The 17,502-nt window shown below is 57.6% G+C and overlaps 1 protein-coding gene across 2 annotated transcripts; it reads left to right on the forward strand.

Annotated features, from left to right (window-relative positions):
• The first annotated feature begins 1,488 nt into the window (after positions 1-1,488).
• Positions 1,489-16,712, forward strand: ABCB8 (ATP binding cassette subfamily B member 8). Of its 2 annotated transcripts, none has more exons than XM_066385249.1 (16): positions 1,489-1,691; positions 4,935-5,232; positions 5,552-5,707; positions 5,799-5,926; positions 6,040-6,145; positions 6,864-7,025; positions 7,115-7,200; positions 7,315-7,412; positions 7,796-7,901; positions 10,742-10,775; positions 10,953-11,089; positions 11,226-11,320; positions 11,447-11,580; positions 12,292-12,439; positions 13,843-14,093; positions 14,757-16,712. In XM_066385249.1, the coding sequence occupies exons 1-16, from the start codon at positions 1,597-1,599 to the stop codon at positions 14,880-14,882; spliced, it is 2,160 nt and encodes a 719-aa protein (XP_066241346.1). In that variant the 5' UTR covers positions 1,489-1,596; the 3' UTR covers positions 14,883-16,712. The 2 variants fall into 2 exon arrangements, with proteins under 2 accessions (XP_066241346.1, XP_066241347.1); XM_066385250.1 differs by having other exon boundaries at positions 5,799-5,893.
• Positions 16,713-17,502: the final 790 nt, after the last annotated feature.

A 17,502-nucleotide genomic window follows, 5' to 3' on the forward strand; every position in this document is an offset into this window, starting at 1 on the left:
CCCTCTGTGCCAAGTCCTGATCCAGTTTTTGGAGACCCCTGAGAAGCATCAGGGCTGAACCAGCAGAGGGCAGCTGGGGGTCAGAGATTTGGACTGATAACTTGTGTACTCAGGGATGAACTGACTGAGTTGAGTTCCTTGTTGCCATGTCAATGGGGGGGGGGGGGAGGAAGAGAAGAAGGAAGAGGCCCAGGCAGCTGGTTCCGCCGTGGCTTGTCTAACGCCATTCTTGAGGCCCTGAATCACAGGGTTTCCTATTGATGCCCATGCCTGCGGTGCTGATTCAGCCACCCAGGTGCCAGGCCTCCTAGGCCAAGGGCTGATGGAGGGGCCAGTATTCATGAAATGGAGGGAGGAATAGAGTGTTTCCCAGACTGTCTGCTGGAGGGTTATGCAGGCACTCACGGAATTGCCCACAGAATTTGAGTCCAGATATGCCTATTTCTCCTTCTGTGCCTCCAGCTTGGGAGAACTGTCATCCTAGCTCAGGACTTGCACAGTTTTATCCCTGATCAGGTGGTGGAGCTATGAAAACAAGACTCACACTTTCTACCGATGCTGTCCTAGTGCCCAAAATGGAATCCCACATTGCAGAGGGGCTAGGAATTTCCCATGAACTCTCACGAGACATCTTTCCATATGGGTTATGTGGGGTTTCGCCCGGTCTCCCCTCAACCTCACTCACCTCAGTACTCTGCAGACTAATCCGGGCATATTTTCTTCCCCAGGTTCATCCATTTCCAGCTACCCTACCACCATCCCCAGTTCAAGTCAATTTATTATAAAGGGCACGTATTCCTACCAGGCATTTGAAGGGAGCAGGGGAACAATTACAGGGAAGAAGTAAGCGCTGAGCAGAGGTTCAAGAGCTGTGCTAAGGTGGGAGCCTTAGTCATCCTGACCTGCGGTGAAAGACATAGGTCTGAGGTCGCGCTTGATAAGCTACCGGACCCTTATATCAGTGGTTCTTAATCGTTGAATAATGGAAGCTTTATCAGAACACCCGGGGAGTTTTTTCTCAAGTACACGTGACTGCCGTTCCCGGAGCTCCAACCAGCCTGAGAGAGCAGATTGGGTGGCAGGGCAAGCACACCTGTTTTGGAAAAAAAAAAAAAACAAAAAAAAAACCTCGCAAGCCGATGTGTGTCCCTTCTTTCCCCAGAACCGGCGCTCTACACTCCCTGGAGGCCCCGGGAGCTCTATAGAGTCCTGCAGGAGCAAGAATAGAACGCCAGAGAAGGCGACGGCTGACGCGTTACTATGAATACCCTGGAGTAGGGGACGCACTACGCAATCCCTCAAAACGTCATTCCGGAGCCAGGTCAGGCAGCGGGCGGAAGGCGGGGCTCCTCCCTGTTGGTCCCCGCCCAGAGCTGGAGCGGACGGGCAGGCGGTTCTGCCCAATCACAGTTCCGGAGGGAGGAACGCTGACAAGGTTGTTCAATCACCGCTTGCAGTGACAGCTGATGCGGCTTTCCTCCAATCATCGCCGAGGCATGAGGGGGTTGTCGGGATGGGGGCCGGAGCCAACATGGAGCCCTCAGTGGGATCTGGGTGAAAGTGCTGTTGCCGGCTGCTCCTGTTCTCCGCCCCGTCATGTTGGTGCACTTCTTTCGGGTCGGGATTCGGGGAGGTCCTGTCCCAGGAAGGCCGCTGTTCCCCTTCCGCTTCCAGACATTCTCGGCCGTCAGGTAAAAAGAGACAAACCTACTGGGAGCGCGGGTCCATTGACCGGCTGGCTGGGCGTGGGGGCCGCCGGGAGATGGAGTCCCGGGCTCGCGCGGAGCCTGCTGGAAGTTGTAGGCCGACCCGGGCCCAGTGTGGATTGTCACTCCCCGGGGGATTGGCCTCAATTATTGAGAGTGACGAGCCAGGTTCCAGCAGGAGGCTCCGCGCATCTGCATCCGCCTGTGGGCGAACTGAGGGAACGCTCCGGGTCGGCGACCGCGCCCGGTACGTACTCCCTGCCCCCACCAGGGGGCGCCGAGTCGCACAAGTGTTGGCCCTGCGGTAGCCGTTCCTGGCGGCCCCCGTCCTCTTTCTTGGAATTGGTCTGGCAGGTTTGGATAAAAATTATTAGTAGTGACCAGAGACGTTTGGTATCGGCGGTGTCCCCAAGATTCAAAATGAGCTGAAACAAAAATGGTTCCTAGATATGGGTACGAGAGACAGACAGACAGATAGACGGGTGCAAAACGGTGAGGACCCTGCACTGAGAGTCCGGTGTAAATGCTTTATGCGAAGGTACTGACCGCCTGCTGATCCTGGAGTGAATCATCTGAGGGCCAGGCAGGCCACAGACTCGCAGGGTGGGTGGAAAGTCCACCTGATTGAAAGTCCACCTGATTGATAGAGGGCAAGAGCTGGGCAGAGCTGGAGCTGGACCAGGAAGTGCAAGTGCTGGGAAGTCACCCGCCAATTCTTGGCAGTGACCAAACCCCTGCATAGAACCTCAGGTCGAAGAAGATGAGAGAAGCTGGAAAGTGTCCGTGATAAATTATTAAAAGGTTAGAACAATCCTTAGGAAGAGAGTAAGCGTGTTACTAGTATTTACACCAGAGAAAAACCTAAGAAAAGGGATCTGATAATATTCAAGTATTTGTGCAGTGTCAAATATAAAAGTCATTACACAATGAACTTAACTGATGAATATAATAGAAAATAGAATGTATACTTCAAGGTAGGGAAATGTATCATTTTGTGAAACATTTCAACTTTGTGTGACACAGATACGTTACTTGTACTGAGTTACAGTGTAAAACGTGTTTTTTACTATTGGCCTCAGTAAATCTGAAACTTTACAAACACTGCAGCAGTGTCAGGTCAGGTTGTTCGGCATTTCTGATGAGGGCATGCACTCTACAAACATAAACATTTTTTCAACATCTGTTATATCCCAGAGTGCTACTAAGTGCTGAGGCTACAATGATGAATAAGATAAGAGTTTCCTGCTCTCAAGGAAAAGATAGGCTAATGGGGAAGTTGAACAATTACACAGAGCAGAAAGAGAGTCTTTCTATTTAAAGCTTATGACAGCCCTGGCCGAGTTGCTCAGTTGGTTAAAGTGTCATCTGGATATGCCAAGGTTTAGAAATCGAACCCAGGTTAGGACACGTGCAAGAATCAACTAATGAATGCATAGATAAGCAGAACAATAAATTAATGTTTCTCTCTCTTCCTTCCTCTCTCTCAAATCAATAAATAAAAATTAGAAGAAAAAAAAACTTAGAACAGACATAAAGTTCACAGTGGAAAGCAAGACATAAAAGCCAGGTGGGTGGAAAGACATGGGTGGAGGTATAAGGTAGAGGTGGTGAGCACTGGCCTTCCTGAAGAAAATAAAGGATGAAATGAAGTCTGCAGTTAGGAGGGCCTGAGAATGTCAAACACCATCGCAGCAACGGAAAAACTTCTCACTCTATTCTTTCTTTAAAAGCCTTTCCCCATCGATACTCTCATTGGAATCTTTGCTCACCCCACCATATTTTCTTGGCCAGTTAACTTCTGCTCCTAACAGGCCTCCATAGCCAGTCTTGTCCTTTTTCAGCCAGACCCCTCTGCTGTGATCTTTAAAATACAAATCTGGGTCTGACCTGTGGTGGCACAGTGGATAAAGTGTCAACCTGAAACACTGATGTTGCCAGTTTGAAACCCTGGGCTTGCTGGTCAAGGCACATATGGGAGTTGATGCTTCCTGCTCCTCCCCCCTTCTCTCTCCTCTCTCTAAAATGAATAAGTAAAATATAAAAACATAAAATGCAAATCTGATTATGTCACACCCCAGCCTGAAAACTAGAAATGGTCCTCCAAAGTCCAGCTGTTTTATGACTCCAGACTTTCCCGACTCCCTCAGACAGGAGGAGGAACCCCTGCCCTGTGCTCTCCCAGTACCCCGTGGTTCCCCCTCCCTCCCCCTACCCTGCAAGCTTTGTCACGAGCTGTTAGTCACCCGCCACTGAAGTGGAACCACCTCCAGCTCCCGGTGCAGCTCAGCAGAGCACTGCGCACAGTAGGTGCACAGCCTTCCATTGCCGTCTGTGGACAGGAAAACTGAAGGAACAGGGGAGGTGATCTTGGCCTATCCGAGATGACAAGATAGGTTATTTGGATTTTTATTTATTTTCCTTCCTTCAGCTGATGGAGAGGGAGTGTGTCACTCTTCCCATCATTGTCACATAAGCACTGGGGGCCTGGGAGTAGCCAGGGTGATGGGGTGCATAATCATTGACCCAGTTGGAAGACTTAGGTCCTGGCCCTGCCACACATGGCCTTGGGCACATCACTCAGGGCAGAGAAGTACGAGCCTGGGTTCTGGAATCACACATCGAGGTTCCCCTCTAGTCTCAGTTCTGCTGCTTGGGGACCAATCACTAGTGCTCTCGGCCCCTTGTGATTCTGCCATCTATCAGGTAAGTATAACTGGCATCTCCCTCCCAGGATTCAGGGTCAAAAGCAGACCATTAACACTAAGGCGGGGCCACAGCCCCAGGCTGGGTGCTGCCCCTGTTCTCTGAGCCGGGTGCACACAGGCCTCCTGTGTCCTCGGCCAACAGGAAGGGAGACCTGTGGCCTGGCTGCGTGCAGGGCTGCCCTCTGCTCCGACATCCTGAGACCTGACAGCATGTGGCTTGGAACTGGTCACTGGCCCAGAGGTGCCTCTGGCGGCTGAGAGGGCCTGGCTGTTTGAGCCACCACACAGCAGAGGACACCTAAACAGGCTTCATTGTATGCGCCTGTCTCAGTCCTCAGCCACTTCACGCTTGTGTGTTTGTCTCAGAAAACGAGAGTGCTTGGGAGCAACCTGAGGAAGGCAGTGGGGGGACTGGCAGAAGGGAAGTGCTCCTCTCCAGAGAGTCCAGCCCAGACCTTGACTGGTTCCCATCCCCCCAAAGGACAGCCAGGGCCTCAGTCCTCAGTGTATTCTCTCTCCACAGGCACTCTGATGGCCGGCCCAGCTCTTGCCTCCTCAAGGCCGTGGCCCAGCTGCGGGCCCAGCTCCGGGCTCGCCCAGCCCCTAGCCACAGCCCCTCTGCCTGGTGCTGGGCCGGGGGAGCCCTCCTGGGCCCCATGGTGCTGCGTCAGGGCCTCCGCCTCTGCCTGGTGGCACTGTGTGAGGCAGAAGAGGCCCCTCCCACCTGCCCCAGGCCCTGTGTAACGGAGTCCAGCTTCAACTGGAAGCTCTTCTGGCGGTTTCTGCGCCCCCACCTGCTGTTGCTGGGGGCAGCCATTGTGGTGAGATCTTCCCTTGCACCTCTGAAACCAGGGACCGGGAAGGAGCCAGGCAGGGGCTTCCAGAAGTGCCAGCCGGAGCCATGTGGACACAGCGTGCCGGCCTGTGGAGTGTTAGGGGAGACCTTCAGAAGCAGCAGGGCTGGCTGGAGGAGGGCCAGGCAGACCAGGAGGACCGGCACTGGGGGCCTGGGTGTGCAGGGTTCGGGGGTCCCTGGGGCCTGGCAGCCAAAGCATGGGCAGGGGCAGGAGAGGGAGGTCAAGGTCAGGCTGGAGGAGAAGAGTGTGACCCCCTCTGAGTGTCCATGCCCCCGCCCCACAGCTGGCCCTGGGTGCAGCCCTGGTAAACGTGCAGATCCCCCTGCTTCTGGGCCAGCTGGTGGAGATTGTGGCCAAGTACACGAGGGACCACATGGGCAGCTTCCTGAATGAGTCCCGAAGGCTCAGTACCCACCTGCTCATCCTCTATGGCCTCCAGGTATAGCAGGAGGGGAGGGCCCGGCTGCAGAGGCTGCAGAGCCGGGAGCAAGCAGCCCAGGCGCCCCTGAGTGCCTGGGCCTGTCTTCCAGGGACTGCTGACCTTCGGGTACCTGGTACTCCTGTCCCGCATCGGTGAGCGCATAGCTGTGGACATGCGGTGGGCCCTCTTCAGCAACCTGCTTCGGTACTGCCTGCTGCTGCCGGGTGTGGGCTGCAGGTGGGGTGACCGAGGGGCCTCCCGGGGGTCCCTCTGTGGGTCTGAAGGTGGGGCCTCATCCTGAAGTAACCTCTCCCTCTTTCCCCACCTGTTGCCGTATGTCCCACTGCCAGACAAGACATAGCTTTCTTTGATGCTAAAAAGACAGGGCAGCTGGTGAGCCGATTGACAACTGACGTGCAGGAGTTTAAATCATCCTTCAAGCTTGTCATCTCTCAGGTTGGTGTCCTGGTTTGCGCGCGCGCGCGCACACACATACACACACACACACACACACACACACACACCACACCCCCTGTACCCCCCAGTTTAGAAGCACCGGGCCTGCCCCACCCCATCCGTGGGGCCCAAGCCTGGTAAGTGTGTGGGCGTAGGGCTGGGAAAGTTCCCGGAAGGGAGGCGTTGTGGCCGTGTCCAAGTTCAGGATGGGCTGTTTCTCCCATTCTGAAACCCTACCTCCTCAGAAAGCCCTCCCAAGGACTCGGACAAGAGCCTTTCCTGGCCCAGCTTGCCAAGAGAATGACCCTGGCTGGCCTTGCCCCGAAATGCCTGGCGTGCTGACAGGCATTGAGGACGATTCATGGTGGCTTTTACTGTATTACCGATGCCCTTCCTCTGCCCTGTCAGCACCGGGGCCACGAGCCCACGGCGTCCATACTTGGCTGCTCTTGCTCGGTTTCTAGAGCAGAGAGAGAAGCAGACAGGCATGTTGGGGGAAGGATGCCGTGTCCATGGGCACCCTCACCCAGCCCCTTTGTGTCTGCTGGGCCAGAATGGTTACATGCTGGGGCCAGTAGACTGCCTACTGGCCTCCCAGAGGTCAGACCTGTGGCCTTTGCCTTGTGGGGGTAGAGCTGTAGCCACCTGACCCTTGGCAACATCCTCCAGGTCACGGGGCTGGTGCCAGACTTCCTTCTGCCTCCTTTCCTCTGTCCAGGGGCTGCGAAGCTGCACCCAGGTGGCCGGCTGCCTAGTGTCTCTGTCCATGTTGTCCACACGCCTCACTCTGCTGCTGATGGTGGCCACACCCGCCCTGATGGGAGTTGGCACCATGATGGGCTCAGCTCTCCGAAAACTGTCTCGCCAGTGCCAGGAGCAGGTGCCAGAACCCCTTGCCCACCCCCTTCTCTCGGCCCCATTGCACCTCCTATCACCAGCCTGACTCCCTATCGCCTGGACCACGTGCAGGTTGCCAGGGCAACAGGCGTAGCAGATGAGGCCCTGGGCAATGTTCGGACAGTGCGAGCCTTTGCCATGGAGCAGCGGGAAGAGGAGTGAGTCCTGGGAAGGGGCACAGCCTGGAGCAGGGGGCTCCCCAGACACACTCCCACCTGCCCTGGGCCCCAGCCCCACTGCTTCCTGAGGGCGGGTTCGACCTCTGTACCCAGACGCTACAGAGCAGAGCTGGAGGGGTCCCGCTGTAAGGCAGAGGCACTGGGCAGAGGCATCGCCTTGTTTCAGGGACTCTCCAACATCGCCTTTAACTGTGAGTGAGCCAGGCCTTGCCTGGTGGGCAGAAATGGGAGGGGAAGAGGGGAAGGGGCAAGCCCCAGGGGACAGCTCTCACCTGCTAGGTGTCCTTCAGTGCCGGAGCCTGAGGCCCTGAGCCTGTCACAGGGCAGGCCCTGGGCAGGTGGGCTGACGTCACTCTCCAGCTATGTGTTGCCTGCTGCCCAGGAGGAAGCCATGGTGTGGCCCCTCCTCCCACCTCTTGTTTCCAAATGAAGAAACAAAGAGACCATTGAAGTGACTCACCGAAGTTCCAGTGAGCGGGACACACAGCAGGGTCTGGAACTGGGGTCCCCACTGAACCCAGGCTCCGTCCTCCTCTCCCGCTGCTTCTCTCCTACCCACCCATTCTCCATGCAGGCATGGTCCTGGGCACCCTGTTTATCGGGGGTTCCCTCGTGGCTGGACAGCAGCTGACCGGGGGAGACCTCATGTCCTTCCTGGTGGCCTCTCAGACCGTGCAGAGGTGAGTGTGGGGCCTTTACCTTTCTGCAGAGCCCTGTGGGCCAAAGGGACAGGGGCCAGCCTGCTCCCCCGGCGAAGCACAGGGTTGGCGAGGGGGTGCCCGTGCCCCCCACGAGAGCCCCTCCAGGCCCAGCCACTCCTCCAGCCTGACTCACTGACTACATGCAGACATGCAGTTGCCATGTTCAGCCTTCCAGACAGCTCAGGAACATTTAAACTTTGTCTTAATTATAGTAGAGTACACATAACAAGATTTAGGATTCTAACTGCTTCTAAGTGTACAGTTTAGAAGTGTTACGTACACTCGCATTGTGTAACCATCACCACCATCGTCTGCAAAACTTGACTCTGTCCTTGTTAAACAATGACCCCCATGAATCCCTGCCCCAGCCCCTGGCACCTACCACTCGATTCTTTGTCTCTGTGAATCCAGCGACCCAAGGTCCCTCCTATCAGTGAGATTACACAGTATTCGCCCTTTGTGACTGGCTGACTCCACTAAGAACAACATCTTCCTGGTTTGTCTGTGATGTAGCGTGTGTCAGAATTTTCTCCTTTTGGGGGCTGAATGAGATCTATGGATGGACAGTCTTTTAAGAGCTGGCCTACCAGCCTGTGTCTGACTTGTTCCCCTGCCCTCCACCCTGGTGGCTTGTTGTGCTAATTTGCTCTGAAACCTGCCTGCTACTCTGGGGCCCCGTTTGCCCATGGGCAGGCCAGGGCTCAGCTGCCTTTACCCCTAGATGGCCCAAGGACCCCCTTCCCTGTGTGTCCCTGCCCAGTGAACACTAGCAATGTCTCCTGCCTCCTCTCTTCACCACACACATCCTGTGTACACAAAAATGCATAAAGCGCAAGTGCATGGCACAGGAGGTAACTGAAGAGGGAATGTGCTACAATAAGTCAAGGAGTGAAGACCTGTGTCACTCCCACATCAGCACCCCAGGGCCCCACTTATGCCCCCTCCCCGTTGCTCCTCATTCTGATGGCCGCTGTGGCCTGGCTGAGCATCCAGTCTTCCCACCCACTTCTCTCAGAGTCGCTCTCTGTGGGCCTGACTGTCCAGGCAAAATGGAGCTGACGTGGGACAGGCAGGTGGACAAGACTCCCTCCTTGGCCCCATTCAGCCTGGTGCTTTCTAGCCTGGGTGACCTCATCCTTCCTCCAGCCTGGGAACTGCTCTGTAGTGGCCATGGGATGAAGAGACTCTGACTGTCACAGAGAAGGTACTGGGACTTGTCCTGCCGCCCCTTCCCTGGACTCACCTTTAGCCTCTCATTTGGGTCCTGAGGACCCTTGTGAGCCTGCTGGCGGCCTTCCACAGGGCAGGGTAGCTGCATGCCCCCAGGCCTAGCCCTTTAGACTTGGCTCCCCTGGCCCCCACCCCCTTATGGCCTGAGTGCAGACCTTCTCCTTCCTCCCCACGCTCTGCCTGGCCCGTTAGCAGAGTTCATGACAGACCCAGGAAGCCCGGGAGTTCATCTGCGCTATGTCTCTCTCTCAGGCTGCTAGGTGGGGCCCCTCCCATGGCCACAGGCCCTGGGCCCATCCTTTTGGGGTCCCCTCACCTGATGGGGATTTTCCACCATGCACCTTGTGGGAACTGGGTCTCATATTTTATTTAAAAAACTGGTGTGCTTTCTCCTAGGGTCTAGGAGGGGAGGGCGGAAGGTAGTGCTGCCCTCCCTTCAAGCAGCCTCATCCTCTGGGCCCCATCCAGGTACTTTTGGTGGCACTGGAGCCCCTGGAGAGATGGGAAGGCCCCTAGACAGACCACAGCCAGGGCCAGGCCACCTAATCCCCATCCAGGTCTAGGCCTTCCTGGGAATGGGCTCCTCCCCCTCCAGCCCACCCCAGGCCAGGCCCCCAGGGAGCGCCCAGGCTTGCTTGCTGAGCCATCTCTGGGAGCAAGGTCATTGCTCACCGGAGTCATGTGCGTCCGGTTTTTGGTTGCTGCCCGCACCTCTGCCAGACACTAATGGCTTCCAGATCTCTCCCTCCTCCTCCGCAGATATCTCGCAGCCCTGGCACCGCTGCCCAGTGTCTCCTGCTCCCTTTGGCAAGTGCTGGTGGCGCAGCCCGCCAGGGCCACTTCCTTGCAGGCGCGTTCCCCTCTCCCCCTCGCACACTGGTGCTGGAAGTGAGATCACTGAGGAGCCAGTCTTTCCTCAGGAAGACCCTGCGCACACAATCAGACACGCACTGTCACGGGCAGCTGGGGCTGGTGACTAAGAAGCAGTGACTCACCTTCCTCCCAGCTGCCCACAGCCAACACGATGGAGGAGGTGACCTGCTGTCTGGACGGGGCTCACACTGGCCATCCCTTACTCAAGCCCACAGTAGTGTCTCCAGGGAGTTTCATTTTGGGGTGTCCTCAGAGTTTTCCCTGTGGTCCAATGTCCAGTTTCCTTTCTCTGAAAGGACTAACATTTGTTTTTCCACCTCCGTTAGCCCTTGCTTCCCCCTCGGGTTAGCAGCGGTACATCTACCTGTGGCCCTCGCAGCCTGGACCACTGTTGGTGGCGTTGGCACCATCCCTCCATGGGAAGCAGCCTCCACCCTGCAGGCTGTGGGCCATGTGGGGTCCAGCCCCACTGAGCCCTGTAGTCCCCAGTTCTGAGGTAGTGAAGGTTGTCAGCTTCCTGCCACCAAGGCAAGGACGAGGCTCTGAAAGAAGCAGCAGCCTGCCCTGTGACCTGCCAGGGCCCTCGGCTCCTGGGTCCCAGGTTCTGGGAGCACCCTCTGTGTTGGGCTCCAGCCCACACGTGCCCTGCACAGCTGCGACCCAGGTCTCCCCTCTGGTGCTGGCTTTCTCTCAGCCCTCCTTTCTGCTCCTCACAGGTCCATGGCCAACCTCTCTGTCCTTTTTGGTCAGGTGAGTGGCAGTCGGGGGTGGGTCTGTCAGCCACCAACATGACATGTGTGCTGCAAGAACTAGGTATCAGGTGGGGGGGTGCCATGCCACCCTGTGTGAGAGTCCAGGCCACGCTGCCACCACCCCCACCCTGTCCCTCGGACACATCCCCACACTGCACACTGCATCCCCTCCCAGGTGGTGCGGGGCCTCAGCGCAGGCACCCGGGTGTTCCAGTACATGACGCTGAGCCCAGGCATCCCGCTGTCTGGGGGCTGCTGCGTCCCCAGAGAACACCTGCGTGGGTCCATCACGTTTCACAACGTCAGCTTCAGGTCGGTGTTGGGTTAGCACAGGGGTTGTGCCCTCAGGGCTGGGGAACTGCAGGCCAGTGCCCCCTCTAAATAAGCCCCCTCGGGTACTGAGAGATTTCAGTAGGAATCTGAATGAGGGTGTCTTGGCTCCTCCCAGTTACCCCGGCCGCCCTGGCTTCCAGGTGCTCAAAGACTTCACCCTCACACTGCCCCCTGGCAAGATCGTGGCCCTCGTGGGCCAGTCTGGCGGAGGTAAGAGGAGCCCACAGCCTCCCACCCTCTGACTGTGGTGGCCACTCTGGAACTGCCTGCTGCCATCGTCTCCAAACACCCATGCCCCTCCCTGATTGTTCATCTCCCAACCCCCCGACTCCCCAGGAAAGACCACCGTGGCTTCCCTGCTTGAGCGCTTCTACGACCCCACAGCGGGTGTGGTGACGCTGGACAGCCGGGACCTACGCACCCTTGACCCCTCCTGGCTTCGGGGCCAGGTCATCGGCTTCATCAGCCAGGTGCGGAGAGAAGAGGCTCTTCCTGCCGCCTGGGTCACCCAGGAAGTGTCTTTAATGCCCCCCAGCTCGTCTCCTTCCTGCCCGCAGCCTGCCTCCCTCTCGGTCCTTATAGCACTTGGGCCTTTTCTCCTTCCCAGCCCGCTGTCCCTGTTCTGGGGGGGCACTGGCCTTCTTCTCTTCCCCGGTACTCCTCGGAGCTCCTTGGGGACTGAGGCTACCGCGTTTTGGACCTCCGCCGCTCTGCCCTCATCTCGCTAGGACAGGAACACTGCCCTCGATTACTGCCGGCCAGACAGTGGGGCTGGGATGGCTGTTTAGGACCCCTGGGTTCTGTGACAAGCCCGTGGTACCTGGAGGTCAAGAGGTGCCCACATGGTGTTAGGGACCACTGGCGGCTGCCTACCCACTTGAAGGTCTACCTTCCCAGTGGGTATGGATTAAGAGGGCACCTGCTAAGCCACCAGGGCTGCCACCACAGCAGAAGACAGCTGCAGTACACACCCCTCCTCCCCCCCCCTGCAGAGAGGAGGGCTCCCTCCAGGGAGCTCGGCTTCCCCCACTCTGATGCATCTCTGCTCTTCTTTGACCTGTAACTGAACTGTTCGTACCTGCCCTCCAAGGGGTCTTGGATAGGCCAGAATAGCCCCTCCTGACACTTTTCGGGGGTTAGGGACAAAGTCTGAACATTTCCTGTGAACTCTCCCACCCAAGGAGCCAGTCCTGTTTGGAACGACCATCATGGAGAACATTCGCTTTGGGAAGCTGGACGCCTCTGATGAAGAGGTGTACGCAGCTGCCCGGGAAGCCAATGCACACGAGTTCATCACCAGCTTCCCCGAGGGCTACAACACCGTCGTCGGTGAGTGTCAGGGACAGCCTCCTGCTCAGGTCTGCAGGGCCCATGGCGTGAGGCTGGGACTGAGTGGATAGGAACAGGGGCACTGCAGCCGGGAAGAGCAGGGGAGTCCAGGCACAAGCAGGCTGCAGAGACAGACACAACAGGGAGGGCAGTCACAGTCCGGGCCGCGTGCAGGATGGTGGCGCGCCACACAGCCCAGGTGTGTTATGGACTGTGCCATCTCTTGACCACACCACGACAGAATCTCCCAACAATGCATTTCCAATACTGCATTCTGTCGTTAAGTGATGCATGACTGTACAGCAGGGGTCCCCAAACTTTTTACACAGGGGGCCAGTTCACTGTCCCTCAGACCGTTGGAGGGCCGCCCACATACAGTGCTCCTCTCACTGACCACCAGTGAAAGAGGTGCCCCTTCTGGAAGTGCGGCGGTGGCCACATGTGGCCCGCGGGCCGTAGTTTGGGGACGCCTGCTGTACAGAACTGGCCCGGGACACAGTGATCTGGGGTATAGGAGACCTCCGTACCCCACCAGGGCCTGTTGCATCCTGAGACCCAACCAGAGCAGTGGGTCTGACCTTGTAGTCGTTCCTCCTCCTGGCTTCTGTGCTGTCCCTGTCCTGCTCTTGAATATAAAGCTTAGAGTCTCCCCAGTGTTGTGGGATTGACGTGGGTGAGCAGGTCCCTCTCTAACTTCTCTAGGAGGGGTCTCCAGTGGTTCTGGAAGACCTGTTAGATTGACACTGCAGTGCGTCAGTGTGGTAGCTCACAGTGTTGCTCACCCAGAGGTCTCTGGCCTTTGGGACCATGTTTATCTTCCAGAGCCTCTGGGCTCTGTGGCTAGTGTCCTCACATATTCCAAGGCACAGGTGTATCTGGGGTTCTGAACTCTCTTCTTGAACTTCAGCCTCAGTCAGGTTGAGCCCCTGAGGAGTGCACCTGTCCGTGCCACCCTTCATGTCTTGAGTTACTGACTTACGTGGCTTACTCTGCCACAGCTCGCTTGGGTGGCGCTGTCCCTGTACCTCTGACCCAGCACGCCCCCAGCTGCCCTGGGGCTTCCGTCTGGCCCACGCTGCTCTGTGACTGCCATCACCTTGAGGCTCCTTTCAGTTCCTCGGCTGCCACCTCTGCAGTTCTTCCCAAGTGCGGTCTCCCCAGAATGTCCAGTCGATGGGCTCCAAGCCCCACCAGGTGCACCACTCACGTCACCTTGAACGTGTGTGCATTTGCACAGGGATGTGGGGTCCAGTGCTGATGGTGTGGCTCTGTCCTTGCAGAGATAGGACCCTGAGGGGCCCAATGAAATGTACCCTGCAGACCCGCTACCCCTTTGCAGGGCCACTCCCATGTTCAGAGCTAAGGGTCGCTTCAGGCCCCTTCCCTGTCCCCTTCCTCCCCAGGCGAACGGGGTGCAGCCCTGTCTGGTGGCCAGAAACAGCGCCTGGCCATCGCCCGCGCCCTCATCAAGCGGCCAGCAGTACTGATCCTGGACGAGGCAACCAGCGCTCTGGACTCGGAGTCCGAGCGGGTTGTGCAAGAGGCCCTGGACCGTGCCAGCGCCGGCCGCACAGTGCTAGTTATCGCCCATCGGCTCAGCACAGTTCGAGGGGCTCACCACATTGTCGTCATGGCCCACGGCCGTGTCTGTGAGGTCAGTAGAGGCCCTGGGGGGGGTAGGGACAGCAGGAGCTGTAGACACAATGGAATGGTGGCTTAGCCAAGCTGTATGAGGGTCTGGCCTGACCCTGGGGGGGGCCTTCTGGAAGCAGCACCCCATTTGAATTCAGGAGTTCCTGCCCTTAGATAAACCCTGGACTGTCAGGGCCCCAGAGTCTTCCTCTGTCCCCTGGGGGTCACCGGGAAGTGCAGTGTGACCAGACTGAGATGCAGAAGAGGCCACCCCAGGGACCAGCCAGGAACAGCATGCAGGGTCGGGTCTGCAGCAGGGCTGGGGGCTGAGAGGGGACCCGGGGAACACTACGCCTTGAGCCAGAGTCTACAGGCTGTGCAGGGACCCGGGTAGGCATTGGGCCCTGAGCCAGGTGCTGTGGGCTATGTGTAGGGACCCAGGGGACACTGGGTCCTGAGCCAGGGTCTGTGGGCTGTTGTGGGGACCTCGGGGACAGTAGGGAGGTGGTACATACACATACAGATGTGCCAGTGGCACCTAGAAGCCAGTTGTGCTTTGATGTCATGCTGTCCCCAGAAGGGACCCCGGCTTAGCGGACAGTGAGCCTGATGACTGATAGGAGCCAGCTCTCATAGAGCCCTGAATGCTGAGCTGTTGGGTGACCATCCCCTCTTTGCTCTCCAGGCGGGGACCCATGACGAGCTCCTGAAGCAAGGCGGACTCTATGCGGAGCTCATCAGGAGACAGACCCAGGATGCCCCGCCTCCTGAGGCGCCCGGAAGCCCCAGACATCGCCACCCCAAGTCCTGAGAGCAGCCCTCTGCAGTCTGGTCACTGCTGAATATCAGTGCCCAGGGCTGCAGGCTGAGACTACAGAGGGCCGGCGTGCAGGGCTGTGGGCTGCCCCTCTGCTCAGCAGAACCCAGGACAAGCCCCGGGCTGGGAGGAGGTTGAGACTGCTCCCACCCACTCCCCCCTGCTGCCACGCTGCCTCTCTCCTGCCAGAACCACCCAGTGACAGGGCTGCCCAGGGGAGGGACAGTCCTGGGCCCCTACCCTTTCTGTCCTTTGCCTAGACCCCCCTACACACACACACACACACCCACCCACCCACCACTACCACCACCACCACCACCACCACCACCCCCCACCCCCAGCTCTAAGGATACTGCATTCAGGGTTGGGGGTGGGTAGAGAATTCACACGGGTTCTCCCCCACACCCATGTCAGACCTCACTTTCCTAGGCTGATACCCAACCCCCCTCCATCCCCACTGCTTCTCTGGGCCCTGGGAGAAGAAGCCACCATTGGGCCAGCCCCTCAGCCTCAGAACAATATCTCTTCCTTCACACAGTCCTTACTTCTAGATTTTACCACCACCACCCCCAGCCCCAAATCCAAATGGGACAGATGCCTAACGGGCCCTCAGAGGGAGGTGGAGGGGTGGGCGCTCTGTGGTCCTGCCTGGCCCCTGCCTGGAGTCTCTCACCTGATAAGATTGTGAACAGTCCCTCTCACATGAAGACACCAGCTTTGAAGGGGACAGAGCAGGGACCAGCACAACTCTAGCCACCAGGGCAGATTCTACCAGCAGTCACCAAATCATGAGGAAAGGGTTAACAAAGTCCTTTGGGTTGATAAAATACAAAACCAGCCCCAGAAGTGGTCACTGCCAGACCAGGGGGAAGATGGGCCCAGAGCCCCATCTTGATAAAGGACTAGCCAGCTTCCTGTGCGCGTGAGGCTGTGGCTGGAAGCTGTGAATGAGGACCTACTTTACCAGTAGCCACGGCTTCCCGTCAGCCCCCTGTGGATGCCCCTCCTGCCTTGGTCTTGCTTGCCTCACCTCCCACTGGGCAACCTTCCCCCTTCACAGCCTAGTCCGGGCTGACATCCCCACTGAGCCCTGCTCCCTGAGGAGGGAGAGGAATTGCCCATGCTAGACCTTCAAGGCCAACTGAGCACTTTGTGTGTATCCTGGGCACTACAGAGGAGGCCAGAGTACAGCAGCACTATCAGGAGAAGCCCAGTGGCTCTTCGGCCAGCTGGCAGTAATGTCACAGTCAGCTAGAGGCCAGCCTGGAAGAGGCAGCAGGGGCTCGGCTGTCAGGGTAGGAGCCCAGTGAGAGACCCACAGCCTCCTCTGGTGGTGGTTTAGGACCAGAAACCACCTGCACTCTCCCAGGGCAGCCTCGGCCAGGAAGCAGGCATGGGGCTAGCTCTGGGGAGCTTTGGCACAGAACATCTAGAGCAGGCCTAAGACACCCCCCCACCCCTGAATCCACATTGGCTGGCCCAGCCCCTCCCATCCCTCAGGCCTCTGACAGCACATTCTAGGTCTCCTCACCCCTTTAGGGTGGCCTCTCCCAACCCTGCCCACCTCCCCTCCAGCTCAACTTGGGAAGTGGTAAGACCCCTGTGGGCCTCGAGCTAGGAGGTGGAGAGGCTGATGTTGTGTGGTCTGGACCTTGACCTGGGTTCCTTTGGCTGTTCGTGGATCCTGGACTTGGCTGTGCTTAATCTTGAAAGCTTGTTTTAAGAGTTTAAATGGGATAATCTCTGGTAAAGTACCTAAAACTTAGAGTGCTGAAGCCTCAGAAAGTGGTCACATCCAGACAATAAACTATGCCGTCCACTCACTATTCAAAATGTGTTTGTTAAGCACCTAGTATGCCCCCGTGCCCATGCTGGGGATGACAGGTCCCCGAAGTGTGCAGTCTTGTCGGGACAGGTGCACAGGTGGAAACGACACAGCGTGATCGTGTCGTGACCTATGTTTCCTCTGCTCATAGCCAAGAGGCCACTAACACGAACTTGGTGGCCTCCACTGTCTTGTGAGAAGAGATGAAGTAGAAACAAGTTCGTGGAGACAAACCTGTTTTCTCTCAGGCCCATAGCACAGCACTGTCTTCCACATTCCCTATATGCAAGGGCCAGGTCCCACCACTGTCTGCAGCTCCATCTGGGCTGGCTCCTGTGGCCCCCAGCTGCCTGGCCCCCCTGTGCCATGGGTGCCCGAGATGCCCCATTTCTCTCCAGCCACCTGGCATTAATGTCACAATCTGCCCTGCTCTCTGGAGGTGTCTGCTGCTAGGAGACCCCACCTCCGCCCCATGGCCTCTGGGTCCTTGGAAGCACTGTGGCCTAGGCCACGCCAGCCAGTTTGGGGACATAGTGCCCTTCTTTAGAAAAGCTCACAAAATGCTCCCATGTTACTGTTGGGAGCACAAAACGGTGTGACTCCCACGGCCAGGAATTACGTGGCATCCAGTGACCCACGCGGTCACCTCCTGACCCAGCAGTTCTGTCTGTGGGAGTTACCGCTGTGCACCATTTCTCAGAGAAGACTGGAAACCCTGGGTGTTCATCAGGGCCTGGTGACAGAAGCGAGGGTGTGTCCACACAATGCCATGGTATGCAGCCACTTAAA

Source organism: Saccopteryx leptura, chromosome 5 (assembly GCF_036850995.1).
Source record: "Saccopteryx leptura isolate mSacLep1 chromosome 5, mSacLep1_pri_phased_curated, whole genome shotgun sequence".
Taxonomy (NCBI): Eukaryota; Metazoa; Chordata; class Mammalia; order Chiroptera; family Emballonuridae; genus Saccopteryx; species Saccopteryx leptura.

What these genes read in the sequence shown, in the direction of transcription:
- ABCB8 (XM_066385249.1), top strand. Translation starts at nt 1,597, where the DNA reads ATGTTGGTGCACTTCTTTCGGGTCGGGATTCGGGGAGGTCCTGTCCCA. An exon ending in TGCTGGGGGCAGCCATTGTG is followed by an intron (nt 5,233 to 5,551) that starts GTGAGATCTTCC and finishes CCCGCCCCACAG; the next exon opens with CTGGCCCTGGGTGCAGCCCT. An exon ending in TCATCCTCTATGGCCTCCAG is followed by an intron (nt 5,708 to 5,798) that starts GTATAGCAGGAG and finishes CCTGTCTTCCAG; the next exon opens with GGACTGCTGACCTTCGGGTA.